The sequence below is a fragment of the Doryrhamphus excisus genome, linkage group LG1, assembly GCF_037039965.1.
Source record: "Doryrhamphus excisus strain RoL-2023G ecotype Guam linkage group LG1, RoL_Dexc_Guam_v1.1, whole genome shotgun sequence".
NCBI classification, from domain to species: domain Eukaryota; kingdom Metazoa; phylum Chordata; class Actinopteri; order Syngnathiformes; family Syngnathidae; genus Doryrhamphus; species Doryrhamphus excisus.
The window spans coordinates 18,662,925-18,683,965 of record NC_136357.1 but is presented as its reverse complement, the minus strand read 5'-3'; the positions used below and the strand labels follow the sequence as shown (position 1 = coordinate 18,683,965).

At 40.3% G+C, this 21,041-nt stretch overlaps 1 protein-coding gene across 1 annotated transcript in view; it reads right to left on the bottom strand.

Moving 5' to 3' along the window:
* The window catches only part of plxnb2b (plexin b2b), a 212,566-nt gene that overhangs the window by 43,840 nt on the left and 147,685 nt on the right, over positions 1 to 21,041 (bottom strand). The window contains exons 6-14 of the mRNA XM_058075676.2: positions 15,415 to 16,538; positions 14,210 to 14,398; positions 13,871 to 13,996; positions 11,462 to 11,562; positions 9,509 to 9,635; positions 6,283 to 6,442; positions 5,930 to 6,041; positions 4,843 to 4,954; positions 1,112 to 1,213 (exon numbers count right to left, since the gene is read on the bottom strand). Coding sequence (XP_057931659.2) covers positions 1,112 to 1,213; positions 4,843 to 4,954; positions 5,930 to 6,041; positions 6,283 to 6,442; positions 9,509 to 9,635; positions 11,462 to 11,562; positions 13,871 to 13,996; positions 14,210 to 14,398; positions 15,415 to 16,536 — 2,151 coding nt within the window. The 5' untranslated portion in view covers positions 16,537 to 16,538. The remainder of the gene's footprint in view (positions 1 to 1,111; positions 1,214 to 4,842; positions 4,955 to 5,929; positions 6,042 to 6,282; positions 6,443 to 9,508; positions 9,636 to 11,461; positions 11,563 to 13,870; positions 13,997 to 14,209; positions 14,399 to 15,414; positions 16,539 to 21,041) is intronic.

Below are 21,041 nucleotides of genomic sequence, written 5' to 3'. Positions count from 1 at the left end.
GTGCACACACACATTTTAGTTCCAAATGGTAATAGTAATGGTTTTATTTCATTTGAACATGCATCAGATGACAATTGAGTGCATCCCATAATCAGTTCCCAGTTCCACATGTCCAAAAGGAGTAGGAAGAAGCAAAGCTTATTAAATCCTACCCCTCCATCTGGTACTTTTACAATCAGTAACTGTTACATTTGTTCACTTCCTGCTTTCCTAATATAGTTAATTTAAGTTTTATTTTTTTAATTTTTAAGTTTTCAACTTTTTAACTTTTTAATGTTTTAATGTTTTAATTTTTAAATTTTTTGTCACGTACCGAAGTACAAGGTGATATGACCATCTAATAGAGTTAATTTAAGTTTACATTTTTTATTTTTTTTTTACTTTTTGTCACGTACCGAAGGTGATATGAGCATCCAATGACATAATGGGTACCATAGTACCATCTTTGTCAATACGTTGTTATATTAATGTAAACCTGTTTTGTGTGTATGTTGTGGTATAGTTGTTTAGATATTTCACAAAAAGCAAAAAAAGTTATGCTTGAAATGTATCTTTTTGTTCTCCCTTTTCTTGTTGGGAACCCATATGTTCCTGAAACGTACCTATGTTCTACTGCTTCTTACTAGAAAACTGAAAAAGCTATGAAAGATGAGTCTATTCCTTCTTGTAGGTTCTATGGTTACGTAGCAATAGAACACAATATTTAGTCATAAGCCTGTCTAATGAGTTGTTGAGGCACAATAATCCTTTTGGGTGGTGATAATGCGAAATTAAACATTGCAACACACTTCCTTCCTCAAGGCCAGTTCACACATGCATCGTGATCCCAATTAACTCCTTTGAAGGCACGACCAAGTTGTTGAACTTGTCGTCAATCATGTGTTTAACTTACAGTCCTTCACTATGGGGACACAGGACAGAGGTTAAAAAAAGGGACATTTTTGTTTGTTTTGGAGGTTTTGGGACGCCCAAGCACATATTGTAGAACAACTCATTCTGTGGACTCCAACTACATGCCTGTAGATGGAAGGATGTCCAGGTAAGAAGTAACTTCTGCTAATGCCAGGTCCTTTGTTTAACTGCTGCTGAATAAACGACTCCACATCACTACCTGGTAAAGGTCCAGATTGATGCCCTCGAAGCTGACTGGCTGCTTGAAACCCACGGGGATCAGCATTGGGTCAGGATTCTCAAACTGAGGACACTTGGTACCCTGAGAGAAGAACACATAAAAACACGCATGAACAAGCCGGTACACAATGCCAAATAAGGCATGTTGTTGTTTGTGGGTTTGCTGCGTTGCCCAAAAGAAAAACTTGGTGGGAGTCTAAACACAAAGACTTTATCTTCCACTTTGTTGACATTTTTTTACACTTGCTTTCATCTCTGTGTGAGCAATGCATGAGTCACAGCAGCTGGTTGAATAAGACTGGATAAAAGCTGTGTTTTAGTTTCTAGTCGGTTTGCATGATAACAGCGCTTTTAAAAGCAAAAAACTTTTCCATGCTTTACCTTTCATAAATTCAAAAACACATCAAAATAGTGTTATTTTGGGAAATGTGTTGAATAGCGTCAGTCTGTTTGGCAGCGGCTGCATTTCTCTTGGTCACTGGTGTGTGTGAGTGATAGGAAGAAAAGCTCTGATGGTGTCTTATATTCGCATCAGTGCAGTACATAACCAGCTTTTATTAGTACAAATATTTTGAAATTTGTAAAGTACCTGATAAAGCATGACTTTCATACCTCCTTCACGTTTCTTCCACAAATTTTAAAGCAGATTTTATACGGGAAAATAGTGCCTTTGGTCCCCCCTTGCTTTAACATCGACACTGTGATTGGCAAAATTTCAGATAATGAGGTTTGTGCATTTGGAGATTAGTTTGGGATGGCTCTGAACACTCGGTTTCAGCAAGTTTTTTATTACAAAGACTCACTGTGACATCACAGTGAGCTGCACTCACATCTTGTTGAAGACTTCACGGCATTAGCACGGGACAATAGCTTCCAGGATTGTTCATGTTTACGGGAAAGCTAACTTGCTTGAAGAGGCAAGCATCAGACAAAAGTTGTTGGAGTTTCGGATTCCAAGTGAAGAGAAAAATATGGGACTGTTTTGTTAGCATGGGCGAAACTGGGCTATGCACCAAACTGTTACTGGAGCCCGATGCCTTTCCAACGTTAATTGGCCATGTTGAATAGAAGCGCAAGCTGTAACAGGTAACTATTTAATTTATCAGCGTCCCAAAGTTTTGTGTAAGAAGGATTATAGAGCGTGCATACATACTACATGTCTTATGCATGTCTTGTAATTTGTATGCAAATTACAATCTCACCCATGTCTGGAGTTGCTAATAGCCTTTTCCACCATAATCATAATTTTTTCCCCCCACACGGGTAGTCACGCAAAAAACACGTAATGACCATATTTCTACTCCTGATGTTGTGTTAAGATTGTCTGCACGCAGCAAATGCGGACCTACAGTATGTTACCACTCTGAGTTCAGACACGGTAAGTCAGGCGTTTCCAGCCAGTAGACCAGGGGTGTCAAACTCATTTCGCATCGTGGGCCACATACGGCCTAGGGAGATGTCAGGTGGGCCGGACCATTAAAATTATACCATACTCTGCTATAAATAACCAAAATATCATGTTTTTCCTTTGTTTTGGTGTAAAGAAGCACAAGAACATTAGGAAAATATTGAAATTGAATGAACTATCCTTTTACAAAACATTTCATGAAACACCTCATATTTCCTTAGACAAATGCGCAATTTACTTTTATCATTCACAAATATGCATTGCAACTGATCCCACTGATTGTACAAAGGCACAAAACTTTAATTGGTACTGAAAAATATAGTAATGCACTTTAAGATTAAATGAGACTTTTAAAGAAAGGGATTTTTAAACCACTTACACATACACATATAAAATCTAAATGTAATCCCTGCGTACACCTTACAATCTAAGGAGAGTGATTTTAAATGTGTAATGAAGAAAGTGTTCGCCTGTCCTGTAAATCTGTAAACTTCATACATGAAACATACATACACATACAATATATACTGAAAATTTATGGAGTTGTATGAACAGTAGAATTCCATCACACAACTTTTGTTTTGAAGCTGCTGACTAACATTAAAATGCACATTTTTTAAATCACCACAGTAAGGATTCATCTTCACAGAGCTGTATTCTTTCAATGCAAACAGTATCTAAGGCAGCATTTTAAAGGTGTTAGTCTAGTCTGGACTTGTATTTGTTCCTGAAACTTGGCATCTTTTGGCCTGTACATGTGCATCAACACCAGGTGTCATGTCCTGACTAGCTGTCACTTTCAGAATGTCATTTAAGTGCTTGTTTGTGAGCCTTGAACGCATTTTTGTTTTATTGATATTCATCACTGAGAAAATTTGTTCACAAAGGTAGGTTGTCCCAAACATGCACAAAATTTTAGCAGCCAGGGCTGTTAATTTGGGGTACCCTGGTAGTAGATACTGATAAAATCTGTCCAGACCTACAGAGGCAAATTTGCCTATTTTGGCAAAAGCTTGTCGCTTCTCGGCACATACAAGTTCAGCCGCCTTGATCATGCATCGTTTAACAAAGTCACCGTCGGAATACGGCTTCGATGCTAATGCTATTTCGCTAGCAATTAGGTAGCTGGCTTTTACCGCTGCTTCACTGACTTCTCGGCTCTTGGTGAAAGTTGACTGCTGTTTCCTCAGACCCGCCAGCAATTCGTTAATCTTATCTTTTCTCAGTTGTCCTTGCAAGCCGTCATATTTTTCGCTGTGATGAGTCTCGTAGTGGCGTCGAATATTATATTCCTTCAATACCGAAACTTGTTGCAAACACACCAAGCACAAAGGTTTTCCGTGCATCTCTGTAAATAAATAGGACGTGGTCCATTTTTCTTTGAAAATTCTACACTCCTTATCTACTTTTCTCCGTTTGGATAACGACATTTTGGCTAATGAGGGTGTAGCGGAGAGGTAGAGACCAAGATATTAACAACGTCGTAACAAGCAGCAGATGGCGCATTGATACCGTCTGCTGTTTTCAGTCTGTCTCAGTGATGCGGCTTATCTTCTACTCTGATGGAAAGAGTGCGCCCCTTAGCGGATAATCCATGAATTGCAGCGAATTAAGCATTTTTTCCACTTTCAAATTATCCTGCGGGCCTGATCGAACCTCCTTGGGGGCCGGTTCCGGCCCGCGGGCCGTATGTTTGACACCCCTGCAGTAGACCATGAACACTTTTCAATTAGCTCTCCAAAGGCTTTATTCATTTACTATCAACTCCTATACCCACAGAATTAGAAAGAGGGGTTCGGCAGTAGTAGCAGTAGTCCTCGGCAGCGCTCCAGCGGAGTCCACAACTCAATACAAAAGGCTGGAAATGAGAATATTAGGTCCCCTTTAAGAAAAAGACTATAAGAACTAGAAATAAATCCATATTTTATATAATACATGTTTTAAATACATGCCTATCATAAGTGAACAGGCCAACGCACCAACACTGCAGAGAGTGTGAGGACGGCGTTTCACGAGAAAATTCCGGCAAGGCAGACAGGTTGTTTTCGGCAGAGTCATCCTATTTCCTCGTGTCAATATGTAAAGCACGCAGCGTACGAGACAATCTCATCTGCGGCGACAGATAAGCGTATCTGGCAAACATCTGCTGACTTGTAAATTGATACAGCAGCCTCCAATAAACGACGGCGGCTGATAGCGGGATTAGTTTCAAATTTTAATTACATTCCTGTCGCCGTTGAGATTGTTTTTTTTTTTTTTGCTTGGTGTGAAAGACCTTGACCTGCTGCTGATTCGTGACCGACCTGTCGGTGCTTGATGATGTTAGGACCGAGCACGCGATCCTCCATGTCACTACACGTGTGGTCGCGGGTGTTCCATTGGCAGCGCCACGGACTGGCCACGCATGACATGCACCTACAACATAACATGAGAAAAACATATGCATGAGGAAAGCACACAGCGACTTCATTTCATCCTTGGGGCTCCTTGAAATGAAGTTACACTTTGTACCCTTCGTGCCCAAAATGGTCCAGGTCATAAAAGTCTAAGAAATACTGCCTTATTATACCTTGTTAAATCTTAATAAAAAGTAAAGCACAACTCTTTTTTTTACCATTTTCCCCATATTAAATTGGCTCAACAACTTCACAGATCATTTCTGTCCTGCTCTTATTGCCACTAGAACCCGTTTGTTCCCTATGACAATCACAAAAGCTATATTATACAATATTTTCCAAATATTTATAATGTAACCAAAATGGTTCCAGTCATAAAAGTCGAATAAAAAAAACAAATATATTGTGTCTTGTTTTTTTCAATGTCGAACCAAGTAAAACATATGTAGTTGTAATGGGAGTCAATGAGACCAAATTAGTCCCAAGGGTAAAGAGTGGAGACATCTGTGAAAATATCCATGATCTTCACAAAAGAGGGGATCATTAAATTGCAAAAATAATCATCAAATGACAAATCCTGGCCATGTTTGACACAGTTACTCTGAATATATCGAGAATCAAAACGCGTTTAGTCCCCTGTAGGTGCCTGGAGGGTTAAACATGCAAACTCATCAAAAGGGAAAATCCATGTCGGTGACAGCAAAATGGATTTCAGCTACTCCACATAAGCAAAGCTCGTTCATCACGTGCGGCGCAGCATGAAATAAATGAAAAGAAAAAAATTGGAAGAAAAAAAAAAAACAAAGACAACATGCGGTGAGATCGACTTTCAAATTTTGATTAATGAAAAAGAAAAAGGGTAATTTCCTTTGCTCGCTGATGGGAAAAAAAGGAAAGTGGAGACACAAAAATGTATACAAAAATCATTCATCTATCCTCCCCCCCACCCCCCACCCTACACACACGCGCAGAGCAAGCCATTGATGTCACTCACGGCATGTTTTCAGACTTCTTCACAGTGGCGGCACAGTTGTAGAACTGGTAGTCACGTGTCGCCAACTCTACCGTATTGTTGACGAAAATGCTCACCGGCACGGCCACAAAATCTGCTGACACAGCAAAAGAAATAAAGACATGAAAGAATCAGATAGATAGATATTTATGGATGGAAAAAACAAACATTACTAAATGTAATGAAATGAACACTTAAATGTTTGGACTAAAAAAAACATTTTCTTCATATATAATAAAAATGGGTTCATTTATAAGCAAGATCATACGTATATTCATGCAACCCCCCCTCGGGTGAGTACATTAAAACACTTTTACATTCCAGCTACACTCTACCTTGGTCCTCGGGTGTTTGGGGTAATAGCGAGGGGCGGGGCAGATCACAGGAGACCTGGCCGGAGTCCCACATGACGCCCTCGCTCTGGAAGGTCTTGAAGGAGCACTGCAGACGGTCCGAAGGGCCGATGGTGGGCAGGGAGGAGATATTGATCTTCACCTTTAAGAGAGAATGAAATTATGTACCAGTGGCGTCATGATGGCTGCTGACCTCCTCGCCTGCTGGGGAGGAATAATTCATAATTTCCTTCATATTTCCTTCATGGCTTGAGAGAACATACAGAAAGTCACAAGGGAGTACATTAATTAATAGGATTTTGAAAAATATGAGAAGAAGAAGATTTTTAATGACGATGTTTAATGAATGAACTTATTCTTATAGCAGTTTTTTTTATGTGAAAAAATGAATGTAAAATGAAATAAATCATTTAAATTTTTTAAAAAGTTTTTAAATGTGCTGACTAAATGTAGCAAGCTGACTGGAGAAGAGTCAAATGAGCTTTATTTATTTTTACAAAGTAAAGTACTACATAGTATCAGGCAGGAGAAGCAGGAACACCATGGGGTGTTTGGAGTGCAAAAACTATGGTGTGTAGCGAAGCCTGCTTTTTTTTCAATTTTCTGACCTTTCGAAGTACCAAGATGCGTAGTGAAGCCTTCTTTGTTTACTATGCCAATTGTGTGACCTTTAGAAGTACGTAACATAAAGTTATTATTCAAGATGTGTAGTGAAGCCTTCTTTGTTTACTATGCCAATTGTGTGACCTTTAGAAGTACGTAACATAAGGTCATGATTCAAGATGTGTAGTGAAGCCCGCTCTTTTTAGGTCAATTGAGGGACCTTTAGAAGTTCTTTAATAAGGTAAGACATGGAGATCCTCATTTGGAGGACAAGAAGAGAAGGACAACAGCTATTTAGTAAGTGTAGTGAAGCCTGCTATGAATTCTGGGACCTTTATTTAATACTTAATAAGCTAGGAGGTGGAGATTACCCTGTGGAAGCAGGGATATTTGGAGGATAATAGAATGTTACAGTGCAGAAATGATTCTAAATGTGGAGCAAAGCCTGTTTTGGCATCTAGGAAATGTCACCTGCATTGTCCAATATCCAGGTATTTATTTGACAGTCACAGTGGTTTTTTACAAGTAGCTGACTGCTGGATAGTTGGCTTAGCCGCAGGCTTCATTTTAAGATGTGTAGTGAAGCCTTCAAGTGACTTTGGGGGCTTACAATGTATTTAAATGGTCCCTGACACGGTTCTTTGCTGAAATTTTGTATATATTGTTTGTAATAATGTAAAGGTAATGGTTTTATTTCATTTGAACATGCATCAGATGACAATTGAGTGCATCCCATAATCAGTTCCCAGTTCCACATGTCCAAAAGGAGTAGGACGAAGCAAAGCTTATTAAATCCTACCCCTCCATCTGGTACGTTTACAATCACTAACTGTTACATTTGTTCACTTCCTGCTTTCCATAATACAGTTTAAGTTTTTTTTTTTTTAATAATGTACCTCATACTGAAGTAGGAGGTGATATGAGCATCCAATGCCATAATGGGTACCATAGTAAGTGTCAATATAGTGATATATATAGCACATCATGACTGGTTCATGGTGTTATCTTTGTCAATACATTGTTATATTAATGTAGAACCTGTTTTGTGGTGTGTATGTTGTGGTATGGTTGTTTAGATATTTCAGCTGTCACAAAAGCAAAAAAAGTTCTGCTTGAAAAGTATGTGCTGGTTATTGTTTGTAGCTGCTCTATAGGAGTCCACAACTTGATACAAAGGTCCCCTTTAAAACGCTGCAGAAGATATGAAGCTGCTGTAACTAGCTAGCACTCGGGCGGTGCCATCTTGAAAATGAGTATTTCGCATCAAATTCAGTCAATTCAATTGTTTTTGATATCGTGCTTTAAAGAAATATCGATATTTTAAAAATCGATGCATTATTTTAGCTGTTTGAAGATGAACTTTATCAGCAAGTTGAAGTATTTGTGATTTTAGAAATAAGGAGTTAGTATTATGTTCTTCATTGTTAAGTTTTGGAAAGCAAATGGTAAATTCACAAAAAGTAGACCATTAAACCTCTCATGGTGAACTAGCTGTCGCTGTTCAGTCCCATTTCTGGAAGCGACGCCATTGGAGTACACTCTACTCATTCTTGGACACAAACATGGCAGCATATGAGACGGAGGAGAAACAGAGAACTTGAGGAACATTAAGCGGACTTGAGCCTTAAAACAATAAAAAGTCACATTTAGCAACTGCAAGCCGATGGGCGGTGCATTCAAAGTGAGGGGTCGGCCCCCCCTGCATGGTTGACTTGGTTTGATGCAGCTTTGGTGCATTGTGGGTCGTAGGCACAGCGAGAAACAGCGGGCAGGCGTTTAAAGCATGTTTGATGTGGTTTGGGGCAGCTGTGGTTCATTGCTGGGCATCGTCCGTAAATGCACTCCATTAAGGAATAGAAAGTTCCATTCAGCTCCAAGGCCTGAAGAAACTCCGGGTTGATCTCATCCACCCCCCCCCCCCCGGGGCCCTGCCTCAGAGGAGCTTTTTGACCACCTCTGCAACCTCAGACACTGCTTCCTAATTGGAAGACATCTCAGTGGGATTGAGGTCTTCATAGTATTCATTCCACTGATCCGCATCTTGAGTCGAGGTCAGCAGCACACCATCCCCCGCCATACACACCCTTGGTTCCCCCTCCTGAGATGGCAGATGGTGGCCCACAACCTCTTTGAAGGTGTTCGGAAGTCCTTCTCCATGGCTTCTCCAAACTTGTCCGAGTGTTGGCCTGAAGGACTGCCAGTCATTATTTGACAGCTGACTCCGCAGTCCCATGGGCAAAAAAGGTCCGATAAAACTCCTTCACCTTGACGGCATTCCTCAACACCAACAGATTCTGGCCTTCCGCCATGACAGGCGCCAATCAACTTGTGGCTATAGCGCCGATCAGCTGCCTCGATCCACAATGCAGACATATAGAACATGGCCTCCCTAGAACATGGCCTCCCTAGAACATGGCCTCCCTAGAACTCTCGGGGGGGGGGGGTGAGCATTAAGCATATTATAAGTTTGGGTTTGCTCGATCGATATAAAGCACAAATGAAAACCTAAGCCCGCTTTCTTGCATCCACCATAAAAAAAAGTTCATAATACTGCTGGAGTGAAGCACAGCGACACAGAAGAAGAAGAAAGAGAAGCTCTCTGTACCTTCTGGCTCTTCTTGCAGGAGAGGTTGGGAGGGTAGAAAGAGAGGATCTTGACACATTGCTGCCTGGGGCTCCACAGCCAGCCATTCTTCTCCTCTGCCCGGCGGCACTCAGACCGCCTGGTGCACCTGCAGACGAAGCGTGAACATTTCCAGCGTGCATCAACCTCTGTTCCACAGCCCTCTGGCCCCCACACGCACATTATGAAAGCATCAAAAAAAAAAAAAAAAAAACTGACAAATTTGCACAATGTGCTGTGATAAATAAGTGATGGCAGGTTAGCGCCTGGGCTAGCCTGGGCTAGCCCGTGCTAGCCACCTTGAAGTATAACCCAAACATATTTGGGCAAAACTTATTTCTAAAATCAAATAAAACATCATTTTTGTCACACAAGACTGATGTCTTAATATAAGGGAATCAAACAACATAAAATTAATCATACATAAAACTAACTTTTGTTTTATATACTGAAGATTAAAGGAGCCAGACGCATCAAATTAGTACCGAAAATACACCAATTAACGCCTCCTTTAGTTGTTGGGTGAGTGGTATGGAAAAGCAATGGATAAGTTATGATTTTTCTTTTCTTTTTTTTTAAGGACTTAGACACAAAGTTCAACTACATCAATATTTATTATACATATTTTATAAAAGGCAATAAAATGTAGATTTTTCTTTTTTTTTTAAGGACTGGGACATGAACCGTTTGACGACCCTGCACCACCCGAAGCTCCAGTGTTCCACTGAATACAAAGGCACCCCAGGTCATTTTGCATGTTTATCTCTACTTAAAATAACCTTACTGAAGTCCAAATGTATTCTATTGCTATGTATAGTTTTGTAAAATGTTAGATTTGTTTGCTTTATTAGCGATTTAAAAGAGTTAGAAATGAAAAGTGAACTACACCATGATTCTATATACTGTATATATGTAATAACTAGCAATACAAATTTAATGATCTTGTTTTAAGAGCTAAACATGAGGTAATGAGGTACAAAATATGTCATATCTTTTCTTGATTTGTTTTTAATTTTGGTTTTAAAATGAAAAAATTATCTACATTTGTCATATGTATAAAATAAATGACAATAAAAATATATCAATAATGTATATAAATATAATAATAAATATATAACATACAAATATTTTTTAAAACATTATAAAAAAATAAATACAAGTATTTAAATTAAAATAAATAAAGTCAATTAAATTAAAATTACAAAGTATAGTTGTTATTTTTAAATGTTTTATGTTATTACTAACACGTGAATCAATTGGAACTTTAAAAAGGCAACATTCCTTACATGTCTAGGAATGCAGGTACTAATAGGGAACGTGAGCCGGGTTTAGACCGTCGTGAGACAGGTTAGTTTTACCCTGCTGATGATGTGTCGTTGCAACAGTAATTCAGTAATGCAGGTACTACACTGTACTGTATTTGTTTGCATCTAGATTCTATAGGCCCTGCAGACACACCAATGACAGCCAAAAGTCCAACTAGCGATAAATAAATGTTTACTGCCAACCTGATACATGCTTTAATGGCGCCATTGTGTAGTGAAACACAAAAAGACTCAAACAATAGAGAGCAAAATTGCCTGGACAATAAGAGGAGACCAAGGAAACTATAACAGCCTTTAACAAAAGGCCTCTTCAGATTCATATGACAACTATTTATCTCCTTCACAACCTTGTAAAAGCCGTGATAAACATCAGCATTTTGTGCAGCGCGGCGCCGCAGATGAATGGCGGCTGATGAGAGTGCATTCTGCTGTGTGAGGCTGACAAACTGTTTTAATTTCAAGGCGAGAGACGGGGGTGGTGGATATTAACAACAAGAGCGGCTTAGTAAAAAAAAGACAAAAAGGCAAACCTCCACCATAAAACAAAGCGTGCAAACACTCCCTTGTGTGCGTTTGTGTGTGTTTGTGTGCGTTTGTGCGTGTGCCTCACCTGCCCTCCAGGACGCACCAGCCACAGTACGGGTCCCTCGTGTTCACGCAAGATTGGCAGTCTTTCTTTTGGAGGCACGTCTCCACGGGCACCTTGGTGATCTGCGCCAACATGACAACATGATTACACCCCAGGGGAGACACCTCACACGCCACAGCAGGAAGTATGCACCCTACTATTTACTATGCATACACAAAATACTATGTACTTTGTCATGTACACTGCATATATCGGATTTATTTACTCATGTGTACCGTAATCCCTCATTTATCCCGGTTCACTGGTTCCAGACCCGACCGGGACAAGTCAATTTCCGTCAGATAAGCGATCCTACCGTGCGTCCACAGAGAAGGAAGTCGCCCTCTGCGGGAGGAGCGGCTGCCGTGGTCGGCCAATGTACTTTTAAAGGGGACCTGTTATTCTTTCTCCACTTTTCTGACCCATCAATGTACAGTAAACCTCGGATATATCGGATTCAATTGTTCCCACTGGTTTTGTCCGATATAAGCGAAATCCGTTATATGCGTATACCGGAAAATGTCAGTTTTACGCATATATCGGATTTATATCCGGTATATGCGTAAATCGGATTTTATCCGTTATAAAAAGGCACTTCCTTGACTATGTTTCCAATGTACCTGGACTGGGCAATGAAAAGAGACGTAAGGTAATGAGAATTTAACTTTATTGGACTCTGAGCATAACAAATTGTTAATTAAGCTAGGCCCTGTTACGCCCGTCAGGCCTACGTTATTTCCAATAGTGAGGTTAAGATCTCATTCACTGCTGTGCTAGTATTATTGACGTCACTCACTTTTATATTTGTCCTAAATCTGGAGCCAGGAGAAAGACACGATGCGGCCATCCGATATATGCGAGGGAAATTGGAACGGGACTGGAGATTTTGTCCGAAATAGGCGAAATCCGTTATAAAAAATCCGATATATGCAATGAATTTTTATTGGAAATGCATTACAGAAAAATTGGTTCTTTTTTATCTGTCCGTTGTGAGCGAATTTCCGATATATCCGAGGCCGATATATTCGAGGTTTACTGTAGTTAAAATGTTGTATTCTCCTGTTAAATGATGCCATAGTTTGTGATAATGACGTTTGCGCATTTGGAAGTGTGCAAACATCATAACGGAAATCAATGAAAAGACGGTTTTGGCAGGAAGCTCAAACCAAAGGAAATACAGCTGGAATAGGTGCAGATTCTGGAAGATCTAAAACCTTTTCTGTGTGGGTTATTGTGTGTAGCTACTCTATAGGAGCCCCTAATACAAAGGGGTGGAAAAATGAGCATAATAAGTCCCCTTTAAGGTTTTCCTGCGTGCACGAGGTGCATTATCCCGCTTTTCTTCTTGGGGCTTTGCATGCATCTGCGGGACGAAACTCCACCTTAAATTTCTTTGTAGAAAGGAGCTTAATGAACACATGGCGGTACATGTGGCGGCAACGTTGAGGTAGTATGCTCAGTGCTCAATGCGGACTCTGCAGGTTTCCCAGAGTGCTTTGCTGTACTGTCATCGCCTTTTCCTCTTTGTTTCCCACATTTTTGCTGGATTTTGTTGGTTCTACAATAAAAAATAAAAAAAAACACGATGGCCCGCAAATGGCCCTTGGGGACGCCCTGACTTTTGAAGTCATGTGAACATGCACTATTAAGTAGAATACAACATTACCTCCTCCGGTTGCTTGCCTGCTAAGCCCCATGTATTTGTCATGCACACTTTGGCTTTATGGAGCAGCAGTGAAGCGGTTTTTTTTTTGTGTCCTTTTTCTCCGCGGTACCACGGTAACTTGTCAGCGCAGTTAAAATCCCAGTGCTGCTATGAATATGATGGGGATTTAGAGACAATTTATGAGCAGTCGATTATCAGCAGACGGGCAGAGAAAATAGTGCGTCTGGCTCTTTTCCTCCTTGGCAAACACATCATTCCCAGCTCCCGAGAGAGAGAGAGAGAGAGAGAAGGTATTTCAAATTAATTTTGTGGTGTCCATTAAGTTTTTTTTAAACATTGAAGATAATACAGGAGTTACTTGAATGTGATGCAATAACATGGCCGTAATCAGTGGATGCTAGAGCTTATCAGATCGTGTATCACCTGACAGTTGCATTATAGGAATGCTAACTGCTAAATGGAATGCATGTTGCCGCTACGTTTAACCTCAGTTACCTTCAGCCAAGGTTGATGCATAACAACGCACATAATAACACATAAAAACATTAATAAAGTAAAAGTCCATGCAATCTGTTCCTCTCCTTACTGCAAGTCTTATTTGCTAACATCCGTTTTTTTCCACATTTGAACGAGGCCTGATTCTCTACATTGTTTTTCTGGATCCTCCACGGGAGAAAAATGTCAGAATTGTGTCATTAAAGTTGTTGAGTGACAAGAATACAAACCTTTTTATCAGTGGTGATGTAGAGGTGGCTGTGGTCCATGTCGAAGAAAAGGTTCTTGTTCACCGTCTCCCCCAAGGTGTCGCCAGGAGCCTTGCTGTACACGTACGGCGCCGATGTCAGGTGTACCTGCAAAACAACCACGCCTTTAGCAGAGGTTCCCGAGAACCGTTTGCGTTTCACTGCTTGTGAATCTTCTAATTGATCCAGGTCATTTTACTCTCAGGGCATGCAAGCATTAAGTTGACATCTTCAAGGGAAATTGATACTGATAAAGTATCAACACCGCATTTCAACACCCCCCATCCGAAAAGTTCCAATGAAGTTTGTGGTGAAGTCCACCTTGAAGACTTCTCCCTGGTTGCTCCCCAAGAAGGCAATGGTGTGGTCGTTCTCCACGGCAATGGCCACCGCGGTCAAAATTCCCGGCTTGGTCAACACGGCATTGGACTTCAAGGCAAATCTGGGCTTGCTGGCCAGAGGCGTCGGTAGGAAGTCTCCGCCGCATTTGTACTGTTCCAGCGTGTCCTTCTGTAGGAGAACACAAAGACCTGTGAGCCAAAGCAGTGAGGAATTTTTTTTTTTACATTACTGACATTAGTTCTTATATTTGGACTTTACAAATTAAACAAGAAAACAACAGCAAAAACAGCAGTAATTTTACAAAAAAAATGTTGGACCAATAAATGATGAGTTTATTAATTTATATTCATATTTCATAAAACGTTCGAATTTAACAGGGTAAAATACTTTTTTTAAAGATGTAATATTAGAAAAACAAACAAAATATACAGTGTCAGTTTTGGAAAAAATAGGTTGGGTAAAATTGTAACATGAAAATAAAGTCAAAATATTATGATAATTATTACAATATTACAGGGAAAAAAAGTTAAAATATTTGTTAAAAAAGAGTAAATAAAAAAGTGTAATATCCAAAGAAAAAGTTGATAATAATAACACAAAAATGAGATGTAAACTTTTTTTTTTTTTCTTAAAATATACAAAAAAGGGCGGCACGGCAGTCTAGTGGTTAGCGCGCAGACCTCACAGCTTGGAGACCAGGGTTCAATTCCACCCTCGGCCATCTCGGTGTGGAGTTTGCATGTTCTCCCCGTGCATGCGTGGGTTTTCTCCGGGTACTCCGGTTTCCTCCCACATTCCAAAAACATGCTAGGTTAATTGGCCACTCCAAATTGTCCATAGGTATGAATGTGAGTGTGAATAGTTGTTTGTCTATATGTGCCCTGTGATTGGCTGGCCACCAGTCCAGGGTGTACCCCGCCTCTCGGCCAAAGACAGCAGGGATAGGCTCCAGCACCCCCCCCCCCAACCCTTGTGAGGATAAGCGATGGAAAATGAATAAATGAATGAATGAATGGTTGAAAAACATGGCCGCCAGGACATAGAACATCTTTGGACTAATTATCCATTAGACTTTGACGAGTTGTCTAATGATGATCAAACTTTGAGGATATTATATTGCACGGACGCTAACGGGAAGAATAGCGTCTTATATTCGGGTCAATTCTACCAACACATTTGCTTACCGCAATTTTGGAAGTGCAGAATTCCGCCGTTTTGGATGAGTACGGGATGTCCACGGCAGGGAAGCCCGATATCTTCCCCGAGTCGCTGTAGCAGGCGGTGATGATGTCCACCAGCCGCTCGTTGATGGCGTTGAGCGTGTACATGCACAGTGCCGAGTCGCTGTGGTCGTCCTCCGAGCTGGCCACCATGAAGAGAACTTTATTCCAGGGCTGGACCTTCCCGTACACGCCGGACTCGGTCATGACACGACTCAGCTCCTTTCCCGGCGACGCCACATAGGCGGCGTGCACTTTGCTGAATCGGTTATCCTGGCCGCATTTGAGCTGCAGCTCCGTGTGCGAATACAAATGGTGGTCGTTCTCGCACAGGCGGGACACGAAGGTCAGGTTCTTGTTGTCTGTGCCGTCCAGAGTCCTGGAGAAGACAAAGTAAACAAAGCCGTCGGCTGTGAAGGCGTGCCTGAAGTCGTGAAGGTAGCGAGGACCGAAGGGCATGGTCTGAATGGTGGACGCCTCAATGATGCTCTCAAACACCACCCACTCCCGGAAGTCCTGCAGAATCCTGGTGGTAATGATCTTGGTGCTATCCTGGCTTCCGTAGCCTTTACCCACAAGGAACACGTCAAACTTGTGTTGGTCCTTCGTGAAGGTGGACATGACGCCCACCACGTTGACGTTGTCCTCTATGCTCGCCACGTAAGTCCTCTCCCCCTTGCTGTCGCTGTAGTAGAGCTGCTGGTCCACGTTGGACAGGTTCAGCAAGGAGCAGATGCCCCGGTAGCGGCTCCCGCACACGATGAGGGAGCCGTTGGCCGGGTGGACCAGCAGCAGCTTGTTGATGTTGGGCATCAGCTTGGTGTCCTGGCAGGCAAAAGCCGGCGGCGTGCATGTCCTGGCGTCCTTTTTGGGGCCCGTCTCCGCCCGGGCTTCCAGTCGCAGAGACGGTCCCAGTTGGTAGACCGCGTTGACGGCTCCCACGTACACACGACCCGTGCGCGGGTCCTGGACTACGTTATTTATGGCCGTCTCTGAGGGGAACTCCGGGAGGTCCAGGCTGGCCTCCTGGGCTCTGGAGGTCCAGTGGCAGGCCACGAAGATGAGGAGGGACACCCAGCTCGCCATTTCTGTACACAAGACAGCGATGGTAAGGGTTAGCGTCCTCTCACAACAAGACGTGTTTGCTTCCCAAAAACTGCAGAAGAAAAAATAACATCAATACATATATATATATATGTACATACATATATATATATATATATATATATATATATATGTATATATATATATATATATATGTATGTACACATATATATATATATATATACAGTGAAGAAAATAAGTATTTGAACACCCTGCTATTTTGCTATTTCTCCCACTTAGAAATCATGGAGGGGTCTGAAATTTTCATCGTAGGTGCATGTCCACTGTGAGAGAGATAAACTAAAAAGAAAAATCCAGAAATCACAATGCATGATTTTTTAACAATTTATTTGTGTGATACAGCTGCAAATAAGTATTTGAACACCTGTGTATCATCTAGAATTCTGACCCTGAAAGACCTGTTAGTCTGCCCATTAGAAGTCCACCTGCACTCCATGTATCATCCTGAATCAGATGCACCTGTTTGAGGTCGTTAGCTGCATAAAGACACCTGTCCACCCCATACAATCAGTAAGACTTTAACTTGTAACATGGCGAAGACCAAAGAGCTGTCCAAAGACACCAGAGACAAAATTGTACACCTCCACAAGGCTGGAAAGGGCTACGGAGCAATTACCAAGCAGCTTGGTGAAAAAAGGTCCACTGTTGGAGCTATCATTAGAAAATGGAAGAAGCTAAACATGACGGTCAATCTCAATCGGAGTGGAGCCCCATGCAAGATATCACCTCGTGGGGTCTCAATGATTCTAAGAAAGGTGAGGAATCAGCCCAGAACTACACGACAGGACTTGGTCAATGACCTGAAAAGAGCTGGGACCACCGTTTCCAAGGTTACTGTAGGTAATACACTAAGACGTCATGATGTGAAATCATGCATGGCACGAAAGGTTCCCCTGCTTAAACCAGCACATGTCAAGGCCCGTCTTAAGTTTGCATATGACCATTTGGATGATACAGAGGAGTCATGGGAGAAAGTTTTATGGTCAGATGAGACCAAAATAGAACTTTTTGGTCATAATTCCAATAAGCGTGTTTGGAGGAAGAAGAATGAAGAGTACAATCCGAAGAACACCATCCCTACTGTGACGCATGGGGGTGGTAGCATCATGCTTTGGGGGTGTTTTTCTGCACATGGGACAGGACGAGTGCACTGCATTAAAGAGAGGATGACTGGGGCCGTGTATTGTGAGATTTTGGGGAACAACCTCCTTCCCTCTGTCAGAGCATTGAAGATGGGTCGTGGCTGGGTCTTCCAACACGACAACGACCCGAAGCACACAGCCAGGAAAACCAAGGAGTGGCTCCGTAAGAAGCATATCAAGGTTCTAGCATGGCCCAGCCAGTCTCCAGACCTGAACCCAATCGAAAATCTTTGGAGGGAGCTCAAACTCCGTGTTTCTCAGCGACAGCCCAGAAACCTGACTGATCTAGAGAAGATCTGTGTGGAGGAGTGGGCCAAGATCCCTCCTGCAGTGTGTGCAAACCTGGTGAAAAACTACAGGAAACGTTTGACCTCTGTAATAGCAAACAAAGGCTACTGTACCAAATATTAACATTCATTTTCTCAGGTGTTCAAATACTTATTAGCAGCTGTATCACACAAATAAATTGTTAAAAAATCATGCATTGTGATTTCTGGATTTTTCTTTTTAGTTTATCTCTCTCACAGTGGACATGCACCTACGATGAAAATTTCAGACCCCTCCATGATTTCTAAGTGGGAGAAATAGCAAAATAGCAGGGTGTTCAAATACTTATTTTCTTCACTGTATATATATATATATATATATATATATGTGTGTACATACATATATATATATATATATATATATATATATATATATATATATATATATATATTGTTTAATACAGTGTCGGACACTCATGTATACTTGAGTGTATACTTTCTGTCCTGAGATGGGTTGTTATTTTCTACAGTGTTTTTAATCTCACAGTCCAGGTCCTCGGGACAAAAGGTGTTTGCTTCACAAAAAACTACAGCAGGAGAACTACAAAAATATACCCCCCCATCCCACATAATTGGTAATGGTAATGGTTTTATTTCATTTGAACATGCATCAGATTCCAATTGAGTGCATCCCATAATCAGTTCCCAGTTCCACATGTCCAAAATGAGTAGGAAGAAGCAAAGCTTATTAAATCCTACCCCTCCATCTGGTACGTTTACAATCACTAACTGTTACATTTGTTCACTTCCTGCTTTCCATAATACAGTTTAAGGTTTTTTTTATTTTTGTTTTTTACATTTTTTAAATAATGTACCTAGTACCAAAGTACTCGGTGATATGAGCATCCAATGCCATAATGGGTACCATAGTAAGTGTCAATATAGTGATATATATAGCACATCATGACTGGTTCAAGACTCTTCATCCTTGTATTTAGCAAACATCAACTGCTTGTATTGTTTCTTGAATTGGCTCATCGTTGTGCATTGTTTGATTTCCTTACTCAATCCATTCCATAGTTTGATTCCACATACTGAAATGCTATGGCTAGCATAACGTAGTCCTAGCATAGAAGTGTTTCAAATGTACTTCTTCCCTGAGATCATATTTCTCCTCTCTTGTAGAGAAGTATTGGATGACATTTTTAGCTAATTGCTTATTTTTAGCCTTATGCATTATTTTAGCTGTTTGAAGATGAACTATATCAGCAAGTTGAAGTATTTGTCATTTTAGAAATACGGAGTTAGTATGTTCTCTGTAGGTGGCAAAATTAACATAGTATCTGTCCTGAGATAGTTTTGTTTATTTATATATATATTTATATTTATTAATAGTAAAACACAATCACACGCTCAGGCTGATGTACGTGTGACATGCGTGCCCTCTGCTGCCAAAGAGCACACAACACACTGACCCCCCCCCCCCATATTACTCCACATATGCTGGAAATGTCTTAGTTCAAATGAGCTTGGAAATGTTGCTTTTCATTCGGATGCCTTGATTCCATCCATCCATCCCTTTTGATATTTATTGTGTAAATCAAGGTTGAGTGAATTATTGTTGTGGTGACAAAATGACACAAAATGTCCCAAAGGTCTCTGAAGGGTTAACTTGAACAACAAGCGTGTTCGTCACCAAGCAGCAGCTATTTTTGCCAGACGTTTCTAAATGTACAAACACATGGAAATCCTCAAATTCCCTTTTAAGCGCCTGTGATAGCTGGTCTCCCGTTGCCAAGGTAACCCTCTGGTGTATTTGTCACAGTCCTCATGTATGTGGCCATGGTTTTGTATTGTTGCTTTTTTCTATTCAATTGCATCACTTGAAGCGGCCGTTACTGTAGTCGGCGACAGCGTTATGGTTAAAATGCAATGATTGAAAGAAGCTGGAGAGTTCGATGACCCGCATCATGCCTTTATGGTGACGCAACGGTGGACCCGTTCAAGGGCAATGCCCCCTAAGTTTGAACTAATTAGAAATATGACAATCTTTTGGGGGGAAATATGCCTTGAAAGTCATTATGCCCCCCCCTGCTTTGTACACTAGTGTGACAATGACGTTGATGTGGAATTTTTTTTAAATTGTTTTTACGTATTACTATGAAAAGTGGTTGACTTCTTTTTACACTTGTAAAAGTGTTAAAAATGTATTAAAATTGAAAACAAGAAGAAACCTTATGATGGTGCTCTTTTTTCTATTATTTTGTGAGGGGACATCATTATTTTAATTGATTAGTAATTATCAATATCAATATTAACATTAAAATTACTATTAATAATAGCTTTTATTAAAGTATTTAATTTTGTTTCTACAGATTATTATGAACAACGAGTCACATATTTTTACAGACCTAAAATTGTAATTTATGAAATTATTATTAAATTAAATGCATTACTCAAATTATTATTACATTAAATTTAATTTTTTTAACACAAAAATATGACAGTAAAATATTTTTTGACTTATTTTAAAATATTATTATTTGTATTATTATTATTAATTTCTGACACAAAAGCACTATTGGTGATACATTATTAATAATAACAATGTTCATAATAAATTATTAGTATTGATTGACTGTTTTGTTTTTATTTTTTTACGGTATGCATTAATCATTACATAAAAAAGAAAAATAGCCGTTAAGTATATCAATTAAAAAAATTCCAATTCATCGCATTTCATGGTTGAACTTGTTAAAAAATATCCATATTTAAGCAAATACATTTCTGTTTTTTTTAATGATGCATTTTCAAGCATAAAAATGTCAAAATTTACAAAACTACAAATGTAAGGATTCAATGATGCTGCGATGACATGTAGTACCCCCCACTGGCCACAAGGTATCAGTAATGTTACACTGATGAGACAATAGCCAACGTGTGAAAATCTGTCCAAAAATATTTTATTTCTAAATCAAGAATCCTACTTTTCCGAAATTCACTTATCATGGTCTGGAACCAATTAACAGCAATGAACGAGGGATTAGTGTATACTGAT